General features: G+C 28.9%; 1 protein-coding gene across 1 annotated transcript; it reads right to left on the reverse strand.

The window, feature by feature from the left end:
- Positions 1-360: 360 nt before the first annotated feature.
- On the reverse strand, positions 361-5,908 carry LOC116769045 (trans-Golgi network integral membrane protein TGN38-like). The gene is made up of 4 exons (XM_032660024.2): positions 4,804-5,908; positions 3,913-4,065; positions 2,414-2,553; positions 361-1,347 (listed from the first exon to the last, which is right to left on the reverse strand). The coding sequence occupies exons 1-4, from the start codon at positions 5,768-5,770 to the stop codon at positions 1,210-1,212; spliced, it is 1,398 nt and encodes a 465-aa protein (XP_032515915.2). The 5' UTR covers positions 5,771-5,908; the 3' UTR covers positions 361-1,209.
- Between the last annotated feature and the right edge of the window lie 6,002 nt (positions 5,909-11,910).

An 11,910-nucleotide genomic window follows, 5' to 3' on the forward strand; every position in this document is an offset into this window, starting at 1 on the left:
GACATTTTTACATTTTATAATATACCAGCTGTTACCAGCTGGATCGGGATAATAAGTAACCTAAGTTACACCACATTACATCAGCTACCTGCCAACTAAAGTCCCTTCAAAATCGGTCCAGCCATTTCAGACATTAGCCGGAACAAACAGACCGAGGAAAATTGTAAGAAATTATATTTTGGTATATGTACAACATTACAGACATATATATATATATATATATTTATGTCTGTATGATGTAGGAAAAAAAATGTTATTTCTATATTACAAACAGACATTTATTTATTTGTATAGACATATAGACTATGAACAACTAGGTACTACTGTTTTTTAAAGGTCAGATTAATCGAAACCACAAAAATATCTGTAGACTTTATTGGGAGTATAAACAGAGAAACATTCGTTTTAAACTCTAGGTAGTTAACAGGACAATTACAATACAAAATCTTATCAATGTTTCGTTTGTAAATAGCTAAAGTACTAACCAATTTATCCAAACAAAAATCTAAATAAATAACTTATAAAAAAAAATTAAAAAATAACTTATATATCGAACCTAATTCTTAAAGGCAGCCCAAAGCTGTATATAGTTTTTGAAATCAATTAGAAAACTTTAAAATCTTAAGTTGGGCCAACACCTCCTGGATTTCATATAACATTTGAGATCTAAAAATAACTTAAAACGATATTTTTAAATATCGAACGTATTCTTGTTCTCAAGCTTAAGATTCTTACCTAATTCTTATAAATTAAAACACAAAAATAATATATGTATATACCTAAAACAAGGAAACATAATCTTTATTTGACAATTTCTTTAATCACAGGTGACAAATAACTAATAATCTATGGTTGTACTTTCACAAAACCTGTTTGCCCTTTTTAATCTGTATTTTTTTTCTTTGTATACAATTTTAAAATAAATCCACCAAAAAGAAAATAATTTAATCTCAACAAAACTATACAATGTGGTACAAAAAAGGATTTCTTCTCATACAATTATTGTCTAGCTACATGCATACTTTAATACATTTTAGATAGACTAGATTGCAATATTTAAAAAGTTTCGAATAATATTTGTGTTCATTGTTATACATCATGTGCGACTTTACCAACAAGATTTTGAAAAAAGAACTCCGATTGTCATCTTTTTATAACCATTTAAAATATACAAGAACTTATGTTAGTATGCAATTGTACTTTAAACATTCAGTATATTATTTTGCTTGGAGGTGCCGCTGTGTTTGAACTCATCGCTTGTTCAAGAGTGTCCAATCTCCTATAAGAATGACCCCTACTGTTTCTACGGCGTCCTGTCTGTCTTCCTTCAACTATTAGCCCTAGTATCTGTAATTATGATAGATAATCTTTAAAAAATTAATTCACTTACATAACATGTGTTATCTATAAAATTGTATAATGAAAGTATTGACAGTATTAGGGTGAAGCAATATTGGTAATAATTGTTTCTTATAGATAATAATAAAAATTCAAATACTTCTAAATTGCCTAAGAAGTTGATACTAAATGTATGCCATGGAAATTACCATCACGGGACATTACTCACATGATTCTGCCCTACTAGCTTGTTTAATTAATAATTACTAATAGTTGAAATTAAATTTCACAACATAAAAATAAATATGTCATATTATAATAATAATAAATATAATATATAATAAATATAAAAAAGTTTGTGAGGTTGTATGGATGTAAGGACGTGATTGATCTTTCATACAAAAAATACTTAAATGATTTTGATGGAACTTTGCAGAAATTCACCTTAGATATCACAAAAAGACACAGCTCATAGACTTGTAAAAAGTCGCAGGGAAAACTAGTATTATAATAATGAGATCTAAGACTTTCGCGACTATTCATTGAAGTAACACTAATATTAACTACGTGGTTTTTATTATTTTAACTACATACTCCCGAAGATTCCGTTACTATGCAGCAACCGTGATCACGGTATGTACTATTTAGTTAAAACGATTAAAAACTCGTAGTAGATCCTAAAATATTATTTTTTGTATTATTATACATAATGAATTAATGCTATACATAAAACTTCTCATTACTATTGTACTAAAAATCCGCTGCCATGTTTTTTAATAACGTTTTTAGCTGTGGGTTGTCTAAAGAGGTAACTTTTTGTAATAAATCCTCCTTTGTCGAGTATTTGTATCTTAGATTTACATTGTATTTATCGTAATTGTTTCCTAACTTCATGTTCTATTAAAACTGATTACACTTAAATATTGATAAAAAAACATGATAAGAAATAAGTAATAATAATTTAAGTGCAAAAACATGTCATGACAAATTGTTATACTTATGATATATATATATATATATATATATATATATATATATATATATAAAGACAAATAGAAATATAGAAAATACATACCACTTTTGTGAATTTGGTTTTATTATGATATAATATATACAGGAGCACTACAAATATGATGGCTGTCAAGAAGAATGGGAAGAAGTGGTCGTCCTCCTCAGAGAAGGAGTCCTGAATAGGATTCGGGAACATTCCTGATTCTGAAATTTAAAATTATCTTTTTGTTATAATATTTTTTCTATGATATTCTGTACATTGCTGTTATTTAAATTGCCAACTACAAGTTATAAAAAGATTCAGGGTTAACACTTGTGCAAACATTGATGTGAGGCCTTTCTAACAAGATATTAATTTTAGTATATTCATGCTTTTATCAAAAATTTGATATATACATATATTGTACTGGTAGAGTCATTGAGGAAATTTGTTGGATTATCAAGAGATAACTATATTTTCCAGATCCTCATACAACTGTTGGTGCTAGAATAATCTAAATTACTTTTACTTTTTAATTGATAACAAATTCCAATCAAACAAACACACTAAACTGTGTACATTGAATATGTCTAGTAATAATATTTAAATGAATTCATACAAATCATGGAACTTTAAAATAAATCGTTACTAATCGATTTTGCAAGTAAAAACTATTAAAAAAAATAAGCAAGAAATCAATACAATGATAAGATTCCAATATATAATTTTAATTTATATTGATAATAAAACTTTTTCATAATTTAAGACCTTGACTTGTATCCATATTGTGTGTGTGTTTTTATACATATATATATTTGTAGAAAAAAAATTAGGTATAGGTATAAACTAAAAGTAAAATATTCCATATGTTTACTGTTATTTTTTTGTTTCAACTAAGTGTTATATTTGTACTTGAATTGATATTAAGGTCAAAACTGATGTATTAATGCATTAAGGAAAATTTTTACAAAAAAAAATTATGTATAATATATATATATATATATCACAAAAAACATAATAATATATATATATATATATATATATATATATATATATCACAAAAAACATAAAACCTACTAAGAAACATAATCAATCACACTTATGTACACTGAAGAAAATTATAAACAAAATGGTTTATTTATTATATCTACAATATTAGTATTAAGTACTTTATATTAAAAGCTATTCCAGTTAAAAGAACTGTGATGTTACTGAGGTGTATTGTATTAGAAATGATACCAATATATTGAAATGACGAAAACCTAATAGGTACCTACATCATTTTTTTATTAGCGTCAACTCCCTAACCCTATATTAGAAGATCTATAACCAGTACAAAACCTGTCAAATCTATTTGAATTCAGTACCCATTTTCAAACAAAACCCAAAATAATAATAAAAAAAAATTCATATTAGTTTCGTAGAAAAACTTTCATTCAAAATTTTTATTAAACTAGACAAAGCAAATAAGTTGTATAGGTATAATTATACATTCAAATTATTATTAAAATTTGATTATATCTTTTAAAGTATCAGAAACAAAATAAAAAATTTTTTTTTAACCATACTCATTTGATACACACCTCTTTGTATTTCATCTTGCTGTAAAGATGTTATAGATTCAATTTTTTTCTCAACAACTTTTGGTTTCTCAACTTCAAGCTTGGGATCCGATTCGGCTATTTGTTCATTTCCATTTTCACCCTCTTGGTCTGACATAGGGTCGTCATCTAAATCTGAAAAGATTAGGGTTGTCACCTTACACAAATTGAGTAATAAAATCTATGGTGATACAAACTATTTATGCAAATAAGTACTATAATGAAAGTAACCAAGTTCATAAATACAGCTTTAAAATACCTTTAGTAAGCCCTATTGAATTGTTTTTTGTTTAACAAAGATCGTAGAATTTCAGATTCAAACTGATTAATCTATTTCGTGTCAATTATTGTAACAGATAATAAAAATCTAAAATATGTACCAATGTTTGAACAGATGTAAAGAAGATTGAAGTAATAATGTTATGTTAGATTTTTATGGACACATTTGGAAACCAACTGTGATTAATTTCAAAACATTATCCCAATGTTTTGTTTATTATTTAAGCACAGGGATCTTTTTATCAGAAAAATTAAATCCCATATCCGTGACCACACTACAGGCCTCCCAGACCGCTCACCTAATCTACATACATCCCAGCAGTACATGAGAAAATTAAGATATAACAAGACACAAGACTAACAGATGGACACTTTCATATTGTCCACCTGTGACTATGTTTGTAGCCAAAACATCATGTAAATTTTATTATGATAAATCCTAGTATATCCAATAACCATATTTTTATTAGAAAGTTTCTTACGATAACTTCAGTTCATCAAGAGTAGAAGTTAGTTGTGCAAGTATTTAATTTAAAATTTTCATTAAAATGATGTATGTAACATTCACAAATTATATCGTAATTAGCGCATTACCTGGATCATTGCCGAATTCGTTTTCTGCATCATCATCCAATTCATTTTGTTTAACATTTTCAACATTGGGTTTTACATCTTTTACTTGTTGTGGTATAGGTGGTTCAATTTTCTCAAGTAATTCCTTTTTGGGTGGTTCTTCAGCAACTGCCAATGGTTTTTCTGATTCTGGTTTAACAGATGGTTGTAATTGTGGTGATGTTTTATGAATATCAGTTTCAATCACATTTGATTCCGAAGCCTTATTTGGAGATTGTGCGCTCATTTCATTATCTGGACTTTTCTTTTCTGAGGCTAATAAATTTGTTTCAAGATTTTTTTGATTATCATTACTCTTGGAAGTGGTGACATTATCAACTTTTAAAGTTGTTGAAACAGTTCTATTTTGTGTAGAATTCTGAGTAGTTGGTTCAGATATGATTTCTTGTTGAGCTTTTGATGTGGTCTCCAGGGTATTCAACAATTCAGTGCCCCATTGGAAAAATTTACAGTAAAAGTTTGAGTCTACATCCAAAACACTATCCACACTACATAATTTAATGCATGTTGTTTTTTTGTTAAAAACTCTCTCAAGCTTAAGTTTATGCAGTGTATAGTTTCCAAGGTGAAGAAATTTCCAGGAGTCGGTATAATCACATAATCTTTGCGCATCTTGAATAGTTTGTATTTTTTTAGTATAATTCTCATTTATATTGAAGTCAGGTGGAAAGGTTTCAGAGCACATGCGTGTACTTATTTCATAAAACATAACACACTCCAGCTCAGTCTTACTGAAAGCTGGTACAGGAGCATTGCAATGTTCAATATTTTTTCTTGTTAAATCAGCAAGGAACTGGTTTTTACAACCATTTGCGACTGTCGTAAGTGGTTTTGCCATTAAAACATTACTTGAATTTGGTGAGATAGGATATCCTGAGCTACAGTAATATGTATTCACTAAGATCAAAGAAACAATATACCGAAACATATTTGTGTGATAAAGGTTCTGAATAATTAAATGTTGAGAATCACTTTAGCTTTTGCTACGACGCTGCAACAGCAAACAATAACGGTACACTTCGAATGTTATTCAATATCTTCGCTGTTGTCTATTGAAATCTGTGACAGATGAAGGTTTTTACAATTTGATTTTGACGTAGCGTCAATATTAAGACCAATGCCTTAGACATCAGGAATTCAAGTTTTCAATATTGAAATAAATATTATGTACAACCCGACTAATTTTCATAATAGTTAATCATTGCAATCATCATAATATTGAGCAACTTTAATTTCAGTAATCTAAAATATTTCGTAATATCCATTTAACGAAAATGAATGTTTCTATAATAAAAAAACACACTTTAAAAAAGATATTTAAACAACAGAAATAAAATTCGTAATTCTATATAAAATAAATGTACAAATGAGGTTTCTACACATTCACTGAAATTGAAAATTAAAAAGAAATAGTATATTAAATAAAATATTACTTTATCGCCCTGTCTCCTCATCACATTATCAAAATTGATTCGCATTTTAAAACAAGGAGAACGTTGCTAATTAATCTAAATAAAAAAAGATTAACAATGATTGATTACCGGGTTAACAAGCCATAACAGGCTGCTCGAAATACGTATAATTTAAAATCAGGATGATTCCATCATGCACGTTGGCGATCTTATGAAAGGACCTTATAGCAATGTCTGGCGCGGTTTTAATGTTTAGATGTGTTGTTGGGTTATAATGTCAAGGCTTGGTATATCTTCCATTTTTCATTTTAATCGATTCACTCTCTTAACATTATGAAAAATACTAATTGAAAACGCAAGTTTTCACAGCGGTTGCATTTCCAATAGCTCAAATTACACCCTACTAACACTACAGGTCTGCCCTGTAATCTCTTTCCTGTCCTCCACCACCTAAATACTAGTAAGTCTCATTTGCTTTTTGTTTTGAAGGAGACGCACGTTTTGTGTCCTTCATACGCGGCCTACTTAAGTTACCTCAGCTATACTCTCATATATAACTTTCTCAATGGAGGTGGATATAGTTGCAATGACTTTTACTATCAGCGTCTCCGTCACCTAGTAGGGCCAAATTTTTTTACCCTCTGCACACATGTGGATAGGATACAGGTGTGAACAAAATAGTTTTTCCGTGTCTACTGATCGTATTGCGGTGACCAAGAGCCTTATTTGAATATCTCAGTGAGACTGATGGTGTGGCTCTACTTCGATACCCTTCCGTACATCAGGTTTTTCTAGAAGTTTTTTTATGCCCACCATATGAGCTGGTAACAGAAGCTAAATGGGTGCCAGATGTGAACGGACACACAGTTAATTGCCTGGATTTTCTGCTGACAACAGATCCAGAAAAATACATCATCGAAATATCATCCCCATTGGGAAACATTGATCACTGTCTGGATACATCTGTGTTGATATGTCCTCTGCTCGATCACGCAGTTTATGGTAAAAGGTAAACGTGGCGGTAAAATTCAGCAGATTAGGATGAGATTTGAAACTTTTTTGCATCTTATCCTTCGTGGCAGATTTGCTTCTCTACAGAAGATCAAATATGCAATATTTTATTAAATACAATAATATATTGAATAAAGTCAGGCTGAAAAGCACAAGCATTATGTTAGTAAGTATTACATTCCTATTCATAGATCAACAATAGACAATACAGATACGAATGTTTTTATGACACTCCCTAACAACAGCCACACCCTGCTTTTGCCGGGGAAGACGAGGTCCCAACTCCTAATTCATACTCCTCTTAGAGGCACCTTTGGGACAGGAGTACTCTGCTGCTAACATGGCTAGCCAACAGCTACAGCCATGTTAACTTAAAAAGATCCCTACGTTTGTCCAAAAAAGAGAGACTTTAATCAAGCCACAAAGTCCTCGTAAAGGACATTAACGTAGTTTTTTATCGATTGTATTAACCATAATAGAAAGGAAATTCGTCAAATCTTCCTGCAGTAGAATTTTCTGGTCTCTAGACCAAAGAGGTTGAGAGAAACTTTTATAAGTACTCACTACCTCCTCTGACTAAACTTGATGGGAGATTAGCTCATACTGGAAATCATACGAGGAAAGTCTAAAACGAAAAATAGAATTTCGTAAAAATTTACATTTTTCAGGCGTTTGATCGTTCAACTATAAAAAAGCAAACGAGGAATTAAATTGTTTACCACGATTAATGTCTCCTTGTTCAATTTGGTATTTTTATTAAGTATTAAGTTGTGATTCATCTAACAGATGAAATAGAATTTGTCCAAAAATTACATTATATTTTTGCTCACTGTAATTAATACATATATGTATGTATATAATTGTATATTAGCATTCTAATTATTTTCATATTTGGGATAAAACGGAAGTAACTATTGATTTATTCCTACTCCAAAATTTAAACATTATTTTCCAACAGAATATTATAAGTTCCGCAACACTTTTTTACTTATTCTTATAAATGTCCTTATAATGCCCTTAGTACTTTATTATTTTCTCTGGTATATAAAAACGGAGCCCAAAATAATATGGGTTTTCAAAACTTTAATCTTGCACAAAAATCGTAATAGTGTTAGCCTAGATTTTGAGAAAATTTAACATTACGTCACAAACAGGACGATCATTTAAGGATTCGCATTTTCAATTGATCAAAGTACTATAAAATGTTTAATTTTTTAATGGACTATCAATATCATTTAGTTTAAAAAATATGTGACTTTTCAAAAACCGATTTCAAATCGTAAGTTTCATTTTACCTAAATTTGATCAATTGATCATAATTACTACGAAAATATAAATGAAATATGTCTTCACCAATAAAACAGGCTACATGGTCGATTGCTTTTCTGATTATAAAAAACACTCCACTTACCTTTTTTTTCGTAAAAATCTTTACTCCTTTTAAATCACTTTTACTCTGAGCATTGTTGTAATAAAAACTACTTATTAACTAATTTAACAAGCTAATGCCTTAACAATTTTATATCTTAATAATTTTCTTCTTACCTCAGATTAAGGGTGTAGAATTAGTTTAAAAAGCCAAAAAATTGTCGTAACATCAAATATTTCTGCTACACCTCAATAAATAAATATTCCACTGCTAAAACGATTACGTTTTGTTAAACTCTCACATTACTCTCAGGATTGGTTTAATAAAATGAAAAGTACAATTTATGTCGAACATAAAACGTTTATTGAAGTTCAATATGCACTTTCTTTCTTTGTGGAGTATGAATGAGTTCCCTTTCCTATCATTATTATTAATGACTGCATTTGCATTTAAAATTCAAAAAGGAAATTGTACTTCTTGAGAAAATTCTAACATATTCATGGAATAGTAAAGACTATTTTAATTTATGACCGCTGAAATAAATTCTACTTCTGTAAAGCTAGAATTATATATAAAATGTGACAAATTATATTCTTACGCGTGGGGATGTCTTTGATTTTGATAATAATTAATTTTTAAGGTCAAAACCATCTGATAGAAGGAAGGAATTGTAAAAATAAAGTGGTTTTTAGTTGCCATTTAATTTTATTGATAATAAATCTACCGTTTGTTACTATTGACTCGCTTATAAATTTAAATTCTTTTTACTCAGTACGGGTAATTATAGCTAATAGTTTAAAACAAACAGTTCTGATATCGATGACCATATAAAAAGATATTAAATATTTTCCTTTATTTTTATGCGTGTTACAAAAGAAAGTCGTAATAAACAGCAAAGTATATTTTTTAAGGGTTTATGTCAATAAAATCTAAAGAGATATATAAATGAAACTAATATTTTTCAGATTACTACACGTATTTGATTATTTTTTTCGGTCCTCCATTTTGTCTGTCCGTGATCACGGATGCTGCAAAGCAACAGAAACGTCGGGATTATGTAGTTATTAAAATAATAAAACAAGCGTAGTAATCCGAAAAATATTAGTTTCATTCAAATGTATACTTTTATTTAAAGTCTTATCTCATTAGCTATTGTTATAAATACATAATATAAAAAGTATATTTAAATCTATGTCGGCGATAATAGTATAAAATAGTTCAGTCTTAATATACATCTAGATATAGTTTTTCAATTTTGCTTTATATTAATGGTTAAAATCTTTTTTATATTTTAATCTTGTTTATATAGCACAATCGAACATACTGGTATGCTTTGTCAATTCATTTGCAATTTTTCAGATTTGCACAATGAATCTCCCATACTCAGTTAAACTAGCTTACTTAAATTATTTAGCAACAGATACATCTACAAAGAAGATTATTTTAAACAATAATATCGTTGTTATAAAAGTACGCTTCTAGTAAAGTCAAGTAAAGATCAAGAATAAAAAAAAACAATATTCTTTTAAAGTCTAAAATAAATAACGCCGTGAACCCTACATTATGAACAGGATATTAAATTTTTATGTAAAGATTAACAAGCATATTAATTTTATTATTGTATAGGAAATAATTTAGAATTTTATATGTTATCAGCGATTTGTATCATGTTGACTAAGCGCTTTAAATTTATACATCTGATGGATGTTGTTTGATCTGAACCTGTTGTTTAAATGATGGTATGTATCTGAACCTTAACGAGGCGGTTTCGAAATACTTTGTAAAATGTGATAAATATTACAAGTTTTCGTTTCAAATTTATTTTTTCCCGTCATTAATTTGTTTTAAGTCATTAAGTGAGATAAAATACTATAGGAAAATGTACCGTTAGAACATAATATGTTATTCTCTCTATTGTGTTAAGACAGTCCTATAGTAATTCTTCACGTCATTTTAATAACCACCTCACACAGACTTTTAAGAGAGGTTGACTTTGTACTGCACACATTTAAATAAAACTTAAACAAAGACTGGTTTTTATTAAACGACTAACAATTCTATTTCAACGCTCATATTTATTTCAATATTTATGATGTATATAAACAAACGCAAATAAAAAACGATGTGTATGCGAAAGTGGTGTATTTATCCTTCGTTTGTTGGCTTCGGCGTGTATCCGATATCTTAACATCCATTTTCAAGAAATCAGGAAAGTTAATTAAACGTACTCCAGCTGTAGGAGATTATATTTCCATTTCAGTATTCAATAAAATGTTGAAATATAAATGTATTAAAAAAAAAAACAAAGAATAGACTCTTTCTACTTATTTTTATTTTTGGATATTACTGAAGGATTTGAATAAAACTTTTTAAAATTGTCTCATCGTAGATCTGATGGAAATCATTAAACGTTTGAAAATATGGTAAGCAAGTATTAAAAAAAAATACACTATTCAATACGCAGCTGTAAACAACTATTACCTGTTTTAACTTTACATTTCGGTCAAGAGAGAAAATAAGTCAGAATTTACTTAGTATTCACGCTGTAATATCAAATAGGCGCTATGTTGGGCGAAGTGAGCAAAGTCCTTTTTCTTTACAATTAGTCGTAAATCTATTGGGGTGATTATACACCCCTAATTTGTTTTTCGTTTTCTACGACCCATGCATGGTAATTCAAATATATTGATACTTAAACGTACGTGATTGAGATTTTCCATCCCTCTAGATTACGTAGAGTACGGTTGTTAACTATTAACTAGGGTAATTATTTGACACGATCTTTTCCATAATTTACCTTCGGCATTATTAATTTTAAAGCAATTTTGGTAAACTTCTCTAGTTATAAGTTCATCTACTGAAGCACTTGTTAAATGTAGTTGTAATAAACACTATTAACTTAGAAGGAAAATTTATTACAAATTCGTATAAGAACTTTTTATTGTTTTTATATTTATTAAAAAATTGCAAAACCTTTATTTTGTATTCCCATTAAATCATACTGTGTGTTTTCTAACCAAGGAGAACATATTTTTTAAGAATTATGACACTAGATGCTAATAAATCTACCTTGTTGGGTTACATAGTTTGGGTAAAAGGTAGTTGGCCCAGTCTCATAAATTTCACCGGCTTTGGCAACCTAACTTGACGTGAGAGTTTTACACAAAAAATTCTCTGGTTATACTATTTAAGGGGAAATAGATATTTATCTTGGACTATTTGTCACTTTATAAATCAAATCCTGATTGATGCTGCCAAAATATTACAATTATATTA

This window comes from Danaus plexippus, chromosome 5, assembly GCF_018135715.1.
Source record: "Danaus plexippus chromosome 5, MEX_DaPlex, whole genome shotgun sequence".
Lineage (NCBI taxonomy): Eukaryota > Metazoa > Arthropoda > Insecta > Lepidoptera > Nymphalidae > Danaus > Danaus plexippus.

Coding starts and splice junctions, on each gene's coding strand:
- LOC116769045 (XM_032660024.2), bottom strand. CDS start 5,770: ATGTTTCGGTATATTGTTTCTTTGATCTTAGTGAATACATATTACTGT. Junction 4,066..4,803: donor CGAATTCGGCAATGATCCAG/GTAATGCGCTAA, acceptor TAATCTTTTCAG/ATTTAGATGACGACCCTATG. Junction 1,348..2,413: donor AAACCAAATTCACAAAAGTG/GTATGTATTTTC, acceptor TCATAATTACAG/ATACTAGGGCTAATAGTTGA.